Raw genomic sequence first — 20,360 nt, forward strand, 5'->3', positions numbered from 1 at the left:
CTCAACTGTGTCATATCCATCTAATCTCTTCCCTTTCCTTTCAGAACCGTGATAGGGTTCCCCTTGTCCTCACTTTCCAATCCACCAGCCTCCCTATTCAAAGGCTAGTCTTCATAATTTCCACCAACTCTCGTAAGATATCACGTCACTCTCCTGTCAGCATTCTGAAAGGACCGTACCCTCCTCGACACCCAGCTGCAGTCTTCCATCATCCCCAATGCCTCACTCCTTTCCCATACCATTTCCCATGCAATCACAAGATGTGTAACACATCTCCTCCATCCTCACTGTCCAAGGCCCAAATACATCTTCCAAGTGAAGCAGTGATTTGCTTGTACTTCTTTCAATTTGTTCATTGTATTTGATGCTCACATTGTGACCGCTCTACATTGGGAGGGCAAATATAGACGGAGTGACCTCTTTGTAGAACACTGCCATTCAGTCCGCAAGCATGACCCCGACCTTCTATGTCGCTTGCCATTTCAGTTCCCTACCTTGCTTTCATGCTCAGAATTCTGCCCTGGGCCAGATGCAATGTTCCAGTGAAGCCCAATGCAAGCTTGAGAGACAGAACCTCATCTTCTGATTGGGCATTCTACAGCCTTCCGGACTCAACATTGAGTTCAACAGATCATTAACTCTGACCGTCATTTTATATTTGTTCCTCCACTCATTATTTTGTTCTCTGGGTCATCACTTTGTTCCTTTACAACTACCATTCCCGCTCTCTTTGCCTTTGTCCCACGATACCTTTGTCATGTAATCTCCCCTGCCCTGTAACCTACCCCTGAACTTCCCTTTTGCTCAACCTTATCCTCTCCCTTTTTTAACAACATAAAACCCATCACATTTCTACCTCTCTTCAATTCTGAAGAAGAGTCAAATTGGACACAAAATGTTAACTTTTTCTCTTGCCACAGATGCTGCAGACCTGATGGGTTTTTCCAGCACTTCTGTTTTTATTACATTCAGTGACTTCCGTTCCAAAAGGAGTCACCTGCCCAAAGGAAATCAGAATTGGCAGAATTAAAAAGAAACATACTTTATTCACAACAATAACAGAAATAAGTACAAGAGAATAAATACAAACAAATTCAGAGATTAGATGGCCTCAGAGACTCCAGTTAGGAAATCCATATCACAGTTGTACATACTGGTGAAGCAATGTTGCATGCTTCAGAATCAGGATGTTTAATTGTTGTGGACATTGGGAGAGGGATTTTCTAGACAAAGGTACATTTTTCCTTGTCTGAGTTTGACTTGCGTAGTCACTAAATTGCTTAGTAAGCAGCTGGAGCTCACTGGAATCAAGGATGCCTCTAAGTCTAGAATGTGCTTTCCAGTCTTACACCTGGACACATAATCTTGGTTGGCACACCAGTACAGCAGAGAGCGGTGCCAATCCTTGGATGAGGTGTCAAATCCAGCCTCTGGTTTCCCTCTCAGATGAATATGAGCATGGCACTATTCAAAGAACATCAGAGGAGTTCCCCTGCTATCTTGGCCAAGAATTATCACTCAACCAACATCATTAAAGCATATTGCCTGGTCATTCATCTCAATCTTGTCTGTGAAACCTTGCTGCGTGCAAACTACAGCATTTCCCAACATTATTGCAAGAAGATGCTTCAAATGTGCTTCATTGGTGAGGCCATGAAAGACGGTATGAAAATGCAACTTCTCTCTCTCACTGTTCTTATTGTGTCTGTAGCAGCAAGATGTCATTACAGCTCTCCTCTTGTTATCAGCCCAGCCCACTATCATAAATTCTAAGTTTCTTTTGTTTACTTGGTAATTACCGAGGCTAGAGACTTTTGAGCTTCCAAATGGTTCCTATTAATATTTGATGGAATTATTGTGAGAAGTTGATAAACTGTTTGGATATTCCTCGCCCAGATGTTCTGATGAATAGATTATGTGAATTTTGGTACACTGGCATAAAGTACATAGTTCATAATTTGCTAAGTTTGTCCTCTTTATTTGACATGCAACTTCTTGAAGTTTATTTATAAATCTGGCTTAATTCTTTTAGCACCCTATAGTAAAAATTATTATGTTAAATTGTGCAGAAACTGAAAGTTTTATGTGAAAATGAAACCACTGAATTGATTTTGCCAGGAACTTGTGTTTTTCAAAAAACAGAAAGAACTACCATACCAGTCACTAAGGATAAATGACCCGTTAAAGGTATCTCTATGGGTACATTTGAATTTGGATTTGATTTATTGTCACGTGTAACGAGGTACAATGGAAAGCATTGTTCTGTACAATCCAGACAGATCATTCCATACATGAAAAACATAGGACATACATAAATACACAATATAAATACATAGACCTCGGGTGAGCATATGGAGTGTAGTACTACTCAGTAGAGAAGATGTTGGAACAGATCAGTTCAGTCCATAAGAGGGTCATTCAGGAGTCTGGTAATAGCGGGGACGAAGCGTTTTTTAAAAAACGTTTTGATGCGTGTTCTCAGACTTTTGTATCTCCTGCCCAATGGAAGAGGTTTGGAAGAGAGAATAACCCGAGTGGGAGGGATCTTTGATTATGCTGTCCGCTTTCCCAAGACAACTGGAGGTGTAGTTAACATTCACTGAACATTTGGGCTTCATCTATTTAGCTGTAGCTAAATGTATTCATTGTTTTAATCTATAAATTCAGATCTAGATTTAAAATATGGAGTTAGAAATTATTGATAGCAATGCACAAGGATGTGTGCAACCAATTATATATATTACCGCAAATTGCTTTACACATGCTTTTTATTTATTCATGGGGTGGGAACAAACAACCCTGTCAATCTTTCAGCAATGTCACCAAGTACTTTTGGAGTATAGTGATCATCATTCAGCCATATAGTACAATGATTTTGCTTACAGGTGATCCCATGAGACGAGGGGAGTGATTATTTATGTTGTTTCTGTGTTAGCTGAGGAACGAGAAACATTACTCACTGCTGCCAGGTAAACTCCCTATTATTTTCTGAATGGTGTCACGGAATGTTTAATGTACACCTCGATGGCAGGAGGCTTCATTTTAACAACTCGCCAATCATCAATTCTAAATTGTAAATATAAATATAGCTTTCAGACTGGAAAGAACAACATCCACCAGTTATGAGAGCTGCTGTGAAACTTGAGAGAAAATGGATCCATGCAAGTCCAAAAGGTGTTCAAATAAAATCCGCTTGTGCCCTATTCTCATTTAATTAAAATGTTAAACAATTGGTTATTCTACTGTTTCCTATTCTAGGATTAGGGACCGGTGAATGAATCATGCTGCTGTTTTCATTTATGTTGTTAAGTCTCACTGCTGGAATTTCAGGCAGGACTCCATCAACTTCATCAGGAAACCTTTGAGAATTATTAGAGTCTTCATCAGTTGCAGCTTCTGAATAAATGTGAGGATGGAAACATTTATAGTACAGCACAAGACAGCCAATCCCTATAACTAATGATAGCCCTACAGTTATGCTGATGGGCAGATCATATCCTCTGTCGTGCAGAAAGCCTTTCATGAACCAATATAAGAGAAGTAATGCGGTAGTTTCAAAGGTTCTAAATAAATAATAGAGAGTCATCACTAGTCTTGTATTCTGACCTTTTATATTGAAAAAGGTGAAAAGTAAGATGACGCCGACTACTATCCTGTAAATAGTTTCTTGACAGTTAGATTTACCAAATGTGGTCTTTTGCATCAAGACACAGATAAACATGATTAGCCACAAAACAACCAGGTAAGCAACAGCAACCAAGGGATGCAGAATAACCAGTAGGGTTATGCTCAAAATCCTGGCACCAAGTGTTAACAGCTTGTAAGAAAAGTACGTCACATAAGGGAATCCACAAGTTAGTCTCCGTTGAGTGGACAAAGATTTCTTTAGTGCCGCATAGTAATCCAAAGTGGCCCATGAAATGCTCATGCAAGATGCAATCACAGAACCATCTGCAATAGAAAAGGAACATGATATGTTGATATAATTCAGTGTCCTTCATTACTTTATGGTATTAATAAACAGCAATATTGAGCACTTTAGAACTTCTCTATCATTGCAGCCTCAGGATCAATCTCAGAAGATACATAATGCTTCCAATCATGTTATTATTATTCATGGTAGTTTTATTCCAGGCCGCTAAAATGATTTTTGACACTCTATGAACCATCTTAGTCATGTTGTGTGTGGTCTATCATAACTTCACCACCAGGATGTAACATCGCTGTAAATTGAGTGGGGAATAGTATAATTTTAATGTTAATAATTTTTAGTGTTCCTACATTACACTTCAAAAGTACATCATTGACTGTAAAGTGCTTTGAATATCCAGTGAAAAAACACTAAATAAAGCAAGTCTTTCTATCTTTAGCACAGCCACTGTGGGCTGGGACAACATCTCCAGTGTAACTTGCTTTCACGCCAGGCATTAGCTGTAGTAATATCACAGCGACGATAGTGGAGTTTTATCCCCTTGCTCTTAAGTCTCAATGAACTGAATGGACACATGCATGAACGTGTCCTAGAACTATAGAAACATAGAAATTAGGAGCAGAATAGGCCCAACGGCCCTTCAGCCATTCAATATGAACATGGCTGATCCTCTACCTCAGCGTGCTCTCCCCATCTTTGATACCTTTAAAGCCTAGAAATCTATTTCCTTCTTCTTAAATATATTCAGTGTCTTGGCCTCCACAGCCTTCTGTGCTTGAGAATTCCACAGGTTTACCATCTTCCAAGTGAAGAACGTTCTTCTCACCTCAGTTCTAAATAGCCTACCCCAAATCCTGAGACTGTGACCCCTTGTTTTACACCTCCCAACCAGAGGGAAGAACATCCCTGCATATCGGTCATCATTTTATACATTTCAATGAGATTCTCTCTAATTCGTCTAAATTCCAGTGACTACAGTCCTAGTCAACCCAATCTCTCCTCAAACGGCAGCTCTGCCATCCCAGGAATCAGTCTGGTGAGCCTTCACTGCACTCTATCAATGGCAAGTATACACTTTCTTAGATAAGGAGACCAAAACTGCACACAATACTCCTGGTGTGGTCTCCCACCAAGGCCACTACAGCGGCAGTAAGACATTCTTGCTCCTGTACTCAAGTCCGCTTGCAATGAAGGCCTTCCTAACTGTTCACTGTACTTGCATGCTTGCTTTCAGCGACTTGTGTACCAGGACACTCATGTCCCTTTGTACATCATGTTACCACACACTGGGTTAGTGCCCGATTGATTCCAGCCCCACAGGCCCCAAAGTCCCAACTCAAGTGAATTAACCAATAATTCAGATACAATTCTCCAAATCTTTGGATATTGCAATAATCTGCAGTCATCTGGTTTACTACCTTATAAGTATATGGAATAACAGCAAGCTGGTATTGGCACGGTAGCATTGTGGATAGCACAATTGCTACACAGCTCCAGGGTCCCAGGTTCGATTCCGGCTTGGGTCACTGTCTGTGCGGAGTCTGCACATCCTCCCCATGTGTGCGTGGGTTTCCTCCGGGTGCTCCAGTTTCCTCCCACAGTCCAAAGATGTGCAGGTTAGGTGGATTGGCCATGATAAATTGCCCTTAGTGTCCAAAATTGCTCTTGGTGTTGGGTGGGGTTACTGAGTTATGGGGGTGGGGTGGAGGTGTTGACCTTGGGTAGGGTGCTCTTTCCAAGAGCAGGTGCAGACTCGATGGGCCGAATGGCCTCTTTCTGCACTGTATAATCTATGATACCTCTATGGTCTACTACCTTTAACTGCCCACTCTCTACCCATTCACACACATAAGACAGACACACACAGATGGGTGGAAAGGGGTGAAAATAATAAGGGTTAAGGGCAAAAGATAAAAGTCTTTGCTTCAGTTGATGATTTCTTCAGTGCACTTTCTTCCCAGTATAAGTGAGGTTTAAAGTCTCTAATTTTGCAGCCCGCACTGGTATTCCTGCAATTTTTAAAACATTGAACCTTTTTTAAACATTCCACGGAGGGTCAGAGACTTTGTTTCCTCAGACTGTGCATCAGCTCATGGGTTCTCCTCCTGGTGCTGTTTTCAGCAATCAAACACTCACAGGCTTGTTGGAGAGAAAGAGTTGGCTGGATCTTTTCTTGCAGAGGATTAGCAATCACTTTTTCTGGAGAGAACTCAGCTGGGTCTTACACCTCTGCTGCCAGAATTCAAACTCAAAGAAAAAATGGAACCTCATGTCTCTGAAGAACATTCCAGAAAGACAATATCCAATCACTACCCAGGACCGAGCAGACAGCCTCTTTGGCTCATTCATTGGCCACCAGCCAAGTCAGTCGACCTGAGACATCACTGATGTCAGTTAAATCGTTCTGGATTCTGATTGTTTGAATTAAAGGCAGCACAACCCTCTAGAATCTGCTGGTTGAAATTCCAGACAGCTCCACGCAGACTGCTTTGTCTTAGGGTCCAGTCAATCTTCAGTTTAAACCACCCAAGGCTTCTCCTCGAATTAAAGGCAAAATCCGCATTAAAGGCACAGGCCCATTAATTGTCCATGGACAAAAATTGCAATAATAAAAATAAGAGAAATAAAAGAATGGAGAAAACAGGAATAAACAGGGTTACAGGAGGATCCTTACAATCAACATTTCAACAATCTCTCACCATTTCAATAATATTCTACCATTTGGTTTCTCCATCTGTAGTGGATAGCTTCACATTTGTCCACATTATACTTCATCTGCCACGTATTTGCCCACTCACTCAATTTATCTCAATCACCTTGAAGCCTCTTAACATCCTCCTCACTGCTCATGTTTCCACTATGTTTTGTGTCATCAGCAAACTTGGAAATATTACATTTGGTTCCCTCATCCAAATCATTGATGTGTGTTGCGGATGTCTAGGGCCACTCACTGGTCCTTGCAGGACCCCACTAGTCACAGCCTGCCACTTTGAAAAAGACCTATTTATTCCTACTCGTTCTTTCCAGTCTGCTAGCCAATTCTCAATCCATGCCGCTATATTACCCCTAATCCCATGCCCTTTAATTTTGCACATTAACCTCTTATGTGAGGCTTTATCAAAAGCTTTCGGAAAATCCAAATTCACCACATCCACTAGTTCAGCCTTAGCTATTCTACTAGTTACATCCTCAAAATACTCCAGATTTGTCAAACATAATTTCCCTTTCATAAATCCATGTTGACTTTGTCTATTTTCCAAGTGTCCTGTTATTGCATCCTTTATAATGGACTTTAGCATTTTGCACCCTAACTTCTTATGTGGGACTTTATCAAAATCTTTCTGAAAATCCAAATACACCAGATCCACTGGTTCACCAGTGGAGAATAAAACATTCCAGTTGTAAGAGAGAACAGGAATTTGCTCTAAACAGTTTGTTGAATTGAAAGTGAAGACGTCACCAGACCCAGGTGACTTGCACTCGGGGCTGTTGAAAGAGGTCAGGGAAGAGATTGCAGAGGTCCTGGTCACAATTATCATTAGTTATGTCGACATCCAGTGAAACTGCAGAATTGCTTGTTTAATATGTTTATTCAGGAGGGGAGTCATAAACCAGTTAGTCTAGATCCAGCTATGTTAAATGTAGAATTCTGATTGCCAAACCAAAGAGCTGGCATTGACAAAATGGGCCAAATTACACCCACCTGTATAGTTCTCTGGTTCTAAATGGGCAAAATCCAATTGGAAAATTGAGCATGAATCATAAACTCTCCATCTAGTTTCAAAGCAGTGAATGAAGCAGGAAGCTGCTGCTTGAAGTTGTGCAAAAAAATATATCATTTTGACATTCACACAGTTTTCTGCTGTTATGTACAGTATTACACTGAGTGAGATAAGCACCCATATGAAATGGTGTATATGGTTGCAAGGGAATGAGCTTTATAGAAAAGTTAATTTAAAGAACCGAGTCAGAAGACAAAGCCAATGATTTTTAGAGCATTTTATTTGCTTATGTTTCTGCTGTCATTTAGGCAGTGTAGCAATTGCTGTATTGCTGCTATTTCCCCCACAGTTCCAATAATATCACAATAGGTTTCTCAATGGGAGACGAGGGCGGTCGATGAAAGGACACTTAACTCTTGAACCAGCAAGACTTTGAAGAAGCTGCCAGGTCCCCTGATGCTTAGGAAACCCGGCCGGCAACAGTTACATTTCAATTAAGCTTGCTGCCTCATTATCATATTTAAAGTTCCAGACCTCCTCTGTGGTCAGTGTCATGATATTCAAACACACACATCATGATGGACACACTAACAGGCAAATCAGAGTACACAACACCACAACCAATCACAGACAAGAACACCAACCATATAAAAAGCACGAGCACGACACCTGGTGGTCAGTAGGTCTGGGGAGAAGGGAACAAGAAAGAGCTGTTAAAACACCACAAGCAGGGAACCCCCCACGTGCAGAGTGCAAAGACCAAACTGTAAATACCAAGTTTAAATAAAGAAGCGTTGTACCATATGCAACTGTGTTGGCTCATCTGTGTGTCAGAACACCCAACACCACATGGTACAGGAGTGGATCGATACCTGCCTACTAACCTGCCATTCTGGACATGGACCACACCGGCAAACCGCAGCCGATGCAAGTCACGGGGAACCTAGGTACCAACTGGAAGCTCTACAGGCAGCGATTTGACCTGTACATCCGTGCCACCGAAAAACAGAATGTCTCGGATGACTCGAAGATTGCAATGCTCCTCTTCTACGCAGGTCCGCACGCAACCGACGTCTTCAACTCACTGGTGTTCGAAGAAGGCGAAAGCCAAGCCAAATATGACACGGTCATCCTCAAACTGGACCAGCACTTTCAAGTTGAAGTAAATGAAAGTTTTGAAAGATACCTCTTTCAGCAACGCCTGCAAGGTAAGGAGGAGCTTTTTCAACCCTTTTTGACGCACCTCCGGATTCTAGCGCAGTCCTGCGGTTACGGCACCACCACAGAGTCCATGATCAGGGACCAGATTGTTTTTGGCGTTGCCTCCAGTGGCCTACGCCAGCAGCTTCTTAAAATGAAAAGCCTCACCTTAGCGTCTGCTGTGGAAGCCTGTGTCCTCCACGAAAATGCTACCTGCCGTTTTGCCCGATTTCAGGCGTCCGAGTTGGCACGGAGGGGGTCCCCAGCCGTCGAATCGGCAAGCCAGGCCGCCCACGACGTCGAACGCATCCAGGCCGTCGATTACCTCCCGACCCACGGCCCGGACGACAGCGGCCGCTTCCCGCGCTTTTCGCGGTCTCCCGCGCAGGTGCGCGCCAAAAATAACGGCCACAACGAGGGACGCACTGCGCAGGCGCGCCCACCGCAAGATCGCACTGCGCATGCGCAGTGGCGCAACGAACGCCGTGACGTCATGACGTGCGGCAATTGTGGAGCTCTACATTTAAAAGGGCAATGTCCTGCAAAAAACCGACAGTGCCACAGATGTGGCACGATGGGCCACTACGCAGCCCACTGTCGTTCGGCTCAACCCATGGATCCGGCGCATCCTCGACAACCTCGCAGACGAGTCAGGACCGTCCAGCCCACGCATCAAGACTTCCAGTTAAGTGATGCAGATGACCAGGATGCCTTCCGAGTTTCCGTCATTGATGTCAACAAGGTCAATGCCATCAATCCAGCCGATGAGTGGTGTGCCACCCTGACGGTCAACCGATCTCGCGTCGCCTTCCGTCTGGACACCGGCGCATCTGCCAACCTGATTGCTTACTCTGCAGTCCAGGCCATGAAGGTCAAACCACCCATCACGCCATCCCGGCTCAAGATGGTTGACTATAACGGGAACGTCATCCCGTCCATAGGATCTTGCCAGCTACAGGTGACTCACAAGAGGTACACGGCCACACTCCCCTTCGAAGTTGTCAGCTCATCAAAGGACTCGTTACTGGGCGCACAGGCGTGTAAGGTCCTTCACCTGGTACAGCGCATTATGTCTCTCTCTCCAGATGAGACATCCGACTTCCCGGATGCTGAGTTCCACGCAAATCTCCATTCCCTCCTTGCTCACAACCAGGAGGTTTTTGAAGGCATGGGGACATTGCCATACACGTACAAGATTCGACTCAGACCGGACGCCATCCCTGTCGTTCATGCACCTCGCAGGGTTCCTGCGCCACTCAAAGACCGCCTCAAGGCACAACTGCAGATTCTTCAGGACCAAGGGGTCCTATCCAGGGTCACGGAGCCCACGCCATGGGTCAGCTCCATGGTCTGTGTAAAGAAGCCCTCTGGCGAGCTCCGTATATGTATAGATCCAAAAGATCTGAATAACAATATCATGCGGGAACACTATCCCATCCCGAAACGAGAAGACCTCACCAGCGAGATGGCGCGAGCCAAAATATTCACTAAATTGGATGCGTCCAAAGGATTCTGGCAGATCCAACTGGACCCGGCCAGCCGAAGACTATGCACATTCAACACCCCTTTTGGCAGATTCTGCTACAACCGGATGCCATTCGGCATCATTTCGGCATCTGAAGTATTCCACCGCATTATGGAGCAGATGATGGAAGGCATCGAAGGGGTACGTGTATATGTGGACGATATCATCATTTGGTCCACCACTCCGCAGGAACACATGCATCGTCTACGACGTGTCTTTACCCGCATACGACAAAATGGCCTGCGTCTCAACCGTGCGAAATGTGCCTTCGGCCAGACGGAGCTGAAATTCCTCGGGGACCACATCTCAAGGTCAGGGGTCCGTCCCGATGCAGACAAGGTTAGCGCCATCACAGCCATGCCACGACCGGCTGACAAGAAGACTGTCTTAAGATTCCTGGGCATGGTCAACTTCCTTGGGAAGTTCATTCCCAACCTGGCTTCTCATACAACAAATATGCGCCATCTCGTAAAAAAATCGACAGAATTCAACTGGCACCAATCGCATCAGCGGGAATGGGAGGAGCTCAAGCACAAACTGGTCACGGCACCAGTGCTGGCCTTCTTTGACACGACTCGCCCTACAAAGATCTCAACAGACGCCAGCCAATCTGGTATTGGAGCGGTACTCCTGCAAAAAGACAGCACGTCATCATGGGCCCCGGTTGCGTATGCCTCACGAGCCATGACCCCTACCGAACAGCGCTACGCGCAAATCGAAAAAGAATGCCTGGGCTTGTTAACTGGACTGGACAAGTTCCACGACTATGTGTATGGCCTGCCACGATTTACGGTCGAAACTGACCACCGCCCCCTGGTCAACATCATTAACAAAGACCTGAACGACATGACTCCTCGCCTCCAGCGCATCTTACTTAAACTCAGGAGGTACGATTTTGAACTGATCTACACTCCGGGGAAGGAACTCATCGTGGCGGACACTCTTTCCCGAGCAGTGAGCACACCACCAGATGCGGAGGGGTTCGTGCGTCAAATTGAGGCACACGTAACTCTGACAGCAGCAAATCTGCCAGCTGATGATCCTAGTCTGGCCCACATACGCGCAGAGACGGCGACTGACCCCCTTCTGCAGCGAGTGATGCGCCACATGACGGAAGGGTGGCTAAAAGGGCAGTGCCCCCAGTTTTATAATGTGCGAGATGATCTCACCAACATAGACGGGGTCCTTATGAAATCACACAGGATCGTTATTCCGCACAGCGTGCGCCAGATGATTCTTCATCAACTACACGAAGGCCACTTGGGCGTCGAAAAATGCAGACGAAGGGCCCGGGAGGCGGTATATTGGCCGGGTATTAATGAAGACATAGCCAACATGGTGCTCAACTGCACAACCTGTCAGAGGTTTCAGCCGGCGCAACCTCCGGAAACACTTCTACCACACGAGATGGTGACGTCCCCCTGGGCGAAGGTGGGTGTTGACCTATTTCACGCGCTCGGCAGAGATTACATTGTTATTATAGACTACTTCTCAAACTACCCGGAAGTCATGCCTCTCCATGATCTGACGTCGTCCGCAGTCATTGGGGCCTGCAAGGAAACATTTGCTCGCTATGGCATTCCAAGGACTGTCATGTCAGACAATGGACCTTGTTTTGCCAGCCGTGAATGGTCGTCCTTTGCCGCAGCATATGGTTTCACTCATGTGACGTCCAGCCCTCTGCATCCACAATCGAACGGGAAGGCTGAAAAGGGTGTCCACATCGCCAAGCGGCTCCTGTGCAAGGCGGCTGCTGCCGGATCGGACTTTAACCTTGCCTTGCTGGCCTATCGATCGGCCCCGTTATCCACGGGTCTCTCGCCAGCGCAGCTACTAATGGGTCGCTCCCTCAGGACGACGGTACCGTCCATCCTGGCACCAACGACAGACCATGAGGCGGTTCTTCGGAACATGCAACTGCAGCGTGATCGCCAGAAAAGTCGGTACGACACACGAGCGACGGACCTGCCCCCCCTGTCCTCCGGAGACAAAGTACGCGTCCATCAACCGTATGGTGGCTGGTCAGCACCGGCCGAAGTCCTCCGACAAGTGGCTCCCCGCTCGTTCCTGGTTCGCATGCCGGATGGTTCCGTGCGTCGCCGCAATCGGCGCGCCCTTCGCCGACTTCCACGCTCACAGCCACACAGCACGCACACGCCAGATCCTCAACAGGCTTCCGAGGATGACTTTGTGGAGCTGCCGCACATCACGCCCTTTCCGTCGCCGCCCATGGCCAGGCCTGCACAGCAGCCGGTGGTTCTTGATCCACCCTTGAGGCGGTCAACCCGAACTCGTCGCAAGCCCATTAGACTGGACTTATAATACCGTTCATATGTTTAACAAGTTGCACAATTTTACATGATAACCTGTTGTTGTTTATCGTTCCAGAGGTCGTCTGACTGGACAACTGTTCAAGTTTTTTTTCTTCTTCTCTCGTTCGCATTTATGTTATGGTACAACTTGGCTCATGTGACGCACCCGACATCGCCCCATGTACATAGTTCCGTCATATGCACATGCTGCACACGACACACACACACTCCTAGATGCACTCACGACACGATCATATTTATCACCACGTAGGCACATATCTTTGTAAAAAGGGGGGATGTCATGATATTCAAACACACACATCATGATGGACACACTAACAGGCAAATCAGAGTACACAACACCACAACCAATCACAGACAAGAACACCAACCATATAAAAAGCACGAGCACGACACCTGGTGGTCAGTAGGTCTGGGGAGAAGGGAACAAGAAAGAGCTGTTAAAACACCACAAGCAGGGAACCCCCCACGTGCAGAGTGCAAAGACCAAACTGTAAATACCAAGTTTAAATAAAGAAGCGTTGTACCATATGCAACTGTGTTGGCTCATCTGTGTGTCAGAACACCCAACACCACAGTCAGGTTGTAAAGAGAAGTACTTTGTCCGTATGCTGGTATTTCATACCCGCATCTTCAGACAGCGGTGTTCCAGGAGGTTACAAATTTCTCTGGTAACCTTCTTGGAAATCTTCATAGTCCTCAATTCATATGGGGAGAAGCAGCACCTGGAGTAAATATAGGATAGTGAGGCCGGAGTTACTGTGACAACGTCTAGACCCCATTAACATGGGAACTCAGCCCTCCGACCTCACCTCCCAAGATGCCTGTAACATCTATGGTGGTTTGTTTCCAAACTCGAATGGAAGATGAGCAGACACCCCAAAGATATGGTGTAAAGGTAATTTCATTAGTTTCTCCAGAGTTTGAACAAATATTGAGCCAATGTTATGATGGGAGATCAGTAAATCCCAGTGGAAATTCTACCATGGCAACAGGAAAACCATGGCTGGTCCTTTTGGGACATTAAATGAGGACTGTGAGATTGCACACAATTTTTAAAATGTAACAAAATATGTATTAAACTCATGAAAATATACCCTAAATAAACCATAAACCCAGTTCTTCAAACAACTATGTTTAGGACTAAATTTTTAACTGAAAATAAAAATAGTGGATTTGGATTGGGGGCCGGGGTTGGTGGTGATTAAAGTCTCAGGAATTTGTTTCTCCACCCAAACCTGTCTCCAACCTGCCCATTTCCAGCTTTAACTGAGGCCAGACGTTGGCCCGGTGAGAAATCCGATCCACAGAGGAGGTCTGGAACTTTAAATATGATAATGAGGCAGCAAACTTCATTGAAATGTAACTGTTGCCAGCAGGGTTTCCTAAGCATCAGGGGACCTGGCAGTTTCTTCAAGGTCTTGCTGGTTCAAGAGTTAAGTGTCCCTCTCTGGTCAGCCACCCTCCAATCGTGGCCCACCAGTTGACACTCCCGCCTCATTCCCATTCACATTATCATCTGTTACTGCGATTGCCACTGACTGGCTTTCTGCCTGACTAAAGGCCCAGCTGTCAAACATGCTGCACCTCTGAGCAGGGAACCTAACACTAATTTCAGAGAAACACTGTGGAGTTAAAACTCCTTGCAGATCAGGTCAGTAAAATTTCTGCCCCTGGGGCCAGTGACATTATAAGTAAAAGCAATATCAAATAAACTTACACTGAATATACTCTCGGTCAGCAGACACCAGGAGGATGAAAGTCTGAAGAACAAGTTGAGGTATGGTTTCCAAAAATGCCTCAAACAATCGTAACATGCTTAAGTCTGTTACTTCATAAATGACAGCCATGTGAGTATCTTCTTGTTTAAATGCTGCTTTGTATCCTGTCACAAGTGCTTTTATGAACCTTTAAAAGAGAAAAATGCTTTTGGAAGTAAAGGCAACATAGACCCACGTTATATTAACTATTTACTTTAAACACAACTGCCATATTGTTTTCTGATCAAAAGCAAATGAGAAGCATCAGGGCAGAGAAACTAGTCAACAAATATGTATTTTGTATGCAAGAACTTTGGTAGAGCTGAAGCATAGAAAGGATGAAACTTCTTGAGTGCTGTTGCAGCAGTGCTTGATCAGCTGGGTGATATCTATTCCAGCCTTCTACTGGTCTGAAGCTTATAGATGTTGGAAAGGCTTTGAGGGATCAGGATATGGGCCACTCATCAGAGTCTGACCTGCTCTTGTGGCTACTGTATTGATATGGCTGTTCTGGTTCAGATTCTGGTCAAGGGCAACACCTGGAATGTTGATGTTGGGAGATTGGTGTTGATGCTGCCACTGAAGGCCTAGGTTTACTATTATTAACAATGGTCATTACCTGGCACTTGTGATGCAGAGGTTAGCTGCCATTTGTCAGCCTGATTATGGATCTTAGGCCAAAACTGGTATTAGCCCAGACCTGCTGTAGGCTGGCATGGGCTGCTCCCTCATGAGAGAAATTGTAAATGGAGTTCTACCTTGTGGAATTAACAGTAAACAACGCACCCTGACCTTATGACACAAGGAAGGCCATTGCCGGAGTAACTGAGGGTGATTGGGTCAAGGATAATTCTAAGAGGAACTTCTATGGTACTTCTTTTGGGTTTTTCCTCATGAGTCTATTGCTCTTTTTCAAGGATCTAATTTCCTTTCAAAATCATTTATGGACTTTGCTTCCATATTATTTTGCAATTGATAATTCAATATCCTAAATATCTTCTATAGAAATAACTTTTTCCAACCTCCTTGTTGTTCTCTTGCTGACCAATGGTACAATGACCAGATTTTCAAAAATCAAAACCGGCATACATTGCAAAGCCTTGGGAAGGTGGGACTTGGTGATAATTGGCATGTTGGGCAAAAAATGGCAGACATTGGGGGAGGGGTAGTTGAAAATAGGAGGTTGTGTGATGACATCTCCTGAAAAATGTCCAGCCAGAGTTTGGAACCCTATTCCTTCGATTTAGAATCACTGAGACGTGCCCAATCAATTTACTATAACCCAGTATTGCTTCGCTGGAACACACTTCAAGTTTTCAAGAAACCATTTCAATTATTCTTCATTGTGCTACAATTTTACATATTGCACTGTTCCTCCACTTCTGTACCAACAACAATATGCAGTGGAATTGTAGTCATTATGAACAAGTAGCTCAGAACAGCATTGTCAGCAATCCAGGCATTAGTTACAGTTGAACACATATTCTGAACAGATTGTGTTGGCACGCAGAAGGACTGCATTTATGAACATTTATCACCTATCAGTGAATATCATTTTCACAAATATACGCATTTCCTCCTGGTAGTAGGTGCACCTTGAGTATTAGATACTCGAGTTACAATTTGTACACCTAGTCCATCTTTACCTAATTGGCATATCAAATACTTCTGAAGTTTAATAGGAGACTAATTGTGCAATTGAGTTACCTGCTATGAACATACCACTCTACCTCTTGAGGTCAACTGGAACAGTGGGACAGGACCATCCTAACTTGCAAAGTGACTGACATTTCCTTACCACACAGATGTTGGCGCATCAGCGAGGGTGACTTCCAGAGCAGGAGACAATGGGAATGTTGAAGAGGACTGAAGGGCAGAATGGTTATGGAGCACCAGCAGCAGGTTGGGCTGAGCGGTGCGTGTTGTGACGCCAGGCAAGCCAGACTAGTGACTTGGTGCCACAAGGATGTTTAAAAGGCATCATCAGTAATGACGGTGCCAAAAAGGCAGTGTTAACTCCCTTGGACTGAGCTACTGCTCTTCTTGGCTGTAAAATAACAGTGGTGGCCATTGCTAAATTGCTGCAGAATCCAGAGTGGAGCTGGCCCGATTCCCAGGATGCAGTGCAATGTGAAGGTTTTTTTCCCGACTGTAAGTTCAATGTGAAGGGCAGGGCAAAGGGGAGGAGCCTTAGCAGAGCTGAAAACTAAGACATTTGAGCAATTTGGAGAAAATTGTCAGGATACTGGGACACTTAGTGAAAAACTGAGACAGTCCTGGTCAAACCTAGACATCCAGTCACTCGAGCCAGTGAAAAAGTCAATCTAGTTATCCAATCATAAATCCTTGTAACCACAAAGACCTTGATCATTTCCCCCCTTAAATTTTTCAAACAAAGAATGTTCCTGCTTCTCTCCATAGCTGTAACCCTTCAGCCCTCATAACATTCTGCTGTATTAATGTCACTTAAGTAAAAAGTAAAGTCACTAGTCCCACATGGCCATATGCTGCTTTCCCTTTTGAGGGGGAGAGCTGACTGATGGTGATTTAACCCGAGGGTCACCACACCTCAGGCGAGAGGCGAGGTTCAGAAGGCAGGGCCTTCAGTTAAGTATGTAGTAAATAACAGCGCCGCAACCAAGTTCCCTGAGGAACAGTATTCACCACATGTTCACAACTTAATTTTAACCCCACTCTTTGTTTTCTCGCCTCCATCTCTTTCTTCTTAATTCAATTCAATGCACCTTTGCCATGAGTCCCTGATGTGATACCTTATTTTTGAAAATGCATGTAAATCACGGTGCTTTTAAATTTTGTGTTCCATTATTTCTTCAAAACATTTCATAAGTTTGGTCAAGCATGAATATGCAAGGAGACAACTGACAGGTCACTCAAGGATTCGCCATTTCTGATAAATAAATCATTTGGAAGAGGGACAGAAACAAGGCAGTCATAATTTGTTGTTGATGCCAACTGGGAAGTGGCAGGGTGGCTGTAAATAACAGGCTTGAAAAATTCAGAAGTTGGGCTGTCAAGCATCAGTTTTGTTTAATGTGGATAAATGCAGAGAGATAAGACTGAAGAAGGGGAATAAGCAACGAGAACATAAAGTGAATGGTGTGGGCTGAATTGCCATTGACCCCCCTGCCCACGCAAGTCAATATTAATAATAACATCCCTCTCTTAGTTTTTAAAAAAATATAATTTTTATTAAGGTTTTCATAAAATATCAATAACAAAATGAAAAAGGAACCCAACAGGGTTAAGTACAAAACACAGTCCAGAAAAACAACCCTCCATACCCCCCTCCTCCCTGTACATAAATAATAAATTAACATTAACACCCCGACTTAACACAACAGGTAAATACACCCCCTCAGACCCTCCAGTGTAAGTAACAAAAACAGGAATAAAGTAAGCCCCCCCCCCACCCCCCCCGAGTTGCTGCTGCCATTGACCAACGTCTACCGTTCTGTCAGGAAGTCTAAGAACGGTTGCCACCGCCGAAAGAACCCTTGTACCGACCACTCAAGGCGAATTTCACCCTCTCCAATTTAATGAACCCTGCCATATCGCTGATCCAGGATTCCACGCTTGGGGGCCTCGCATCCTTCCACTGAAGAAGAATCCTCCGCCGGGCTACCAAAGACGCAAAGGCCAGAATACCGGCCTCTTTCGCCTCCTGCACTCCCGGCTCCTCTGCCACCCCAAATATTGCGAGCCCCCAGCCCGATTTGACCCTGGATCCTACCACCCTCGACACTGTCCTCGCTATGCCCTTCCAAAATTCCTCCAGCGCTGGGCATGCCCAGAACATATGGGTGTGATTTGCTGGGCTCCCTGAGCATCTAACACATCTGTCCTCTCCCCCAAAGAACCGGCTCATCCTTGTCCCGGTCATGTGTGCCCTGTGCAGTACCTTAAACTGAATGAGGCTGAGCCTCGCACACGAAGAGGAAGAGTTCACCCTCCCTAGGGCATCTGCCCACGTCCCTTCCTCAATCTCCTCTCCCAACTCCTCCTCCCACTTACCTTTCATCTCCACCACTGAGGCCTCCTTCTCCTCCTGCATCACCTGGTAAGTTTCCGAGATCTTCCATACTCCCACCCACCTCCCCGAGAGCACCCTGTCCTGTACTGTGTGTGGCAACAGCCGTGGGAATTCCACCACTTGTCACCTGGTAAACGCCCTTACCTGTAAGTACCTGAAGGTGTTCCACGGGGGGGAGCCCGTACTTCTCCTCCACCTCACCCAGGCTCGCGAACTTCCCGCCCACAAACAGGTCCCCCAACTTTCATATCCCTGCCCTGTGCCACCCTGAAAACCCTCCATCTGTTATCCCTCTCTTAGTTAAACAATTAATTTTTCTATTCATTCAAGGACAGCATTTATTGTCCATCCCGCATTACCCTTGAGAAGGTGCTGGTATGCTGCCTTCTTGGATTGCTGCTATCTATCTAGTGCACATATACGAACAGTGCTGTTAGGAAGGCAGTTCCAGGTTTTTGACCCAGCAACAACGAGAGAATGGCGAGATAGTTGAAAGGGAACTTGCAGGTAGTGGTGTTCCTGTGCATCTGCTGCTCTTGTCCTTGCTAGTAGTAGAGGTCGCAGATTTGGAAGGTGCGATCAAAGATCGCTGCAGAGTATCTTGTAGATGGTACACACTACAATGTTTGTCACTGGTGGAAGGAGTGAATGTTGAAGACGGTGGATGGGATGTCAGTCAAGTGGTTTGCTTTGTCCTCCATAGTGCAGACTTTCTGGTGTGCCTTTGGAGCTGCACTCAACCAGATAAGTGGAGAATATTCCAACACACTCCTGATGTGTGCCTTGTAGATGGTGGACAGACTTTGGGGTGTCAGCAGGTTGGTTACTCCCTACAAAATTCTGAGCTTCCAACCTGCTCTGGTAGCCATACTATTTATATGGCTGATTCAGTTAGTTTTATGGTCAATGATAACACCCAGGTAGTTGATGGTGGGGTATTCAGTAATTGTAATGTCAAGAAGATATGGTGAGATTCTCTTTTCACAGAATTTTTACAGTGCAGAAGGAGGCCATTCAGCCTGTCGAGTCTGCAATGGCTCTCTGAAAGACCATTCAACCTCGCTCCACTCCCCTGCCTTATTCCCGTAACCTTACCCATTCTTTCATTTCAGATAGCAATCCAATTCCCTACTGGATACGTTGATCAAACTTGCCACCACCATCCACTCAGGACGTTTGTGTAGTGATCTGTACATCTGTACATACATCTGCACATACACCAGGGACTACAGACAGATGTAACAGCCACAGCATCACTAGAGGGCAGCATCAGAGACAGGTATAAAGGGTCCAGCCCAAGGTAGGATCTTTCAGAAGCACAGGGCTAGTGAGCAGCAGCAGACAGAGACAGCTCAGCATAGGCAGTTTACCTTAGCTTCACTGGTCATACCTCTGGACTGTATTATATCTAGTTAAGCTCTGGAAACAGAACAAACCCACTGAATAAAGTATTTGTGTTAACTGGAAGTCTACAATCTTTATTCAGACTGAGAGAATAACATAGTTTGTTCCAGGCTCCAACCATCCTCTGAGTGAAAAAATACTTTTGCCCATTTTTTGAATCTGTGCCCTCTAGTTCTTGGGTGGGAACAGTTTTGCACTGTTTACTCTGTCCATACCTCTCATGATCTTGAATAGCTCTACCATGTCTCCTCTCAGCCTTCTTTTCTGCAAGCAAAACAGACCCAAAACCTCCAATCTCTTGTTGAAGATGGCCATTGCCTGGCACGTGTCTGCTTTAAATTTTACTTCCCACTTATCAACCTAAGCCCGATTGTTATCCAGGTCTTGCTGCATATAGGCACAGACTGCTTCAGTATCTGAGGAGTTGCAAATAG

At 45.2% G+C, this 20,360-nt stretch overlaps 1 protein-coding gene across 1 annotated transcript in view; it reads right to left on the reverse strand.

Annotated features, from left to right (window-relative positions):
• Nucleotides 1–1,026: 1,026 nt before the first annotated feature.
• Nucleotides 1,027–20,360, reverse strand: part of xkr9 (XK, Kell blood group complex subunit-related family, member 9) — a 43,755-nt gene continuing 24,421 nt past the window's right edge. Inside the window, exons 2-3 of the mRNA XM_072467583.1 lie at nt 14,432–14,619; nt 1,027–3,951 (exon numbers count right to left, since the gene is read on the reverse strand). Of these exons, the coding sequence (XP_072323684.1) occupies nt 3,215–3,951; nt 14,432–14,619 (925 nt within the window). The 3' untranslated portion in view covers nt 1,027–3,214. The remainder of the gene's footprint in view (nt 3,952–14,431; nt 14,620–20,360) is intronic.

This window comes from Scyliorhinus torazame, chromosome 11 (genome assembly GCF_047496885.1).
Source record: "Scyliorhinus torazame isolate Kashiwa2021f chromosome 11, sScyTor2.1, whole genome shotgun sequence".
In the NCBI taxonomy this organism is placed as follows: Eukaryota; Metazoa; Chordata; class Chondrichthyes; order Carcharhiniformes; family Scyliorhinidae; genus Scyliorhinus; species Scyliorhinus torazame.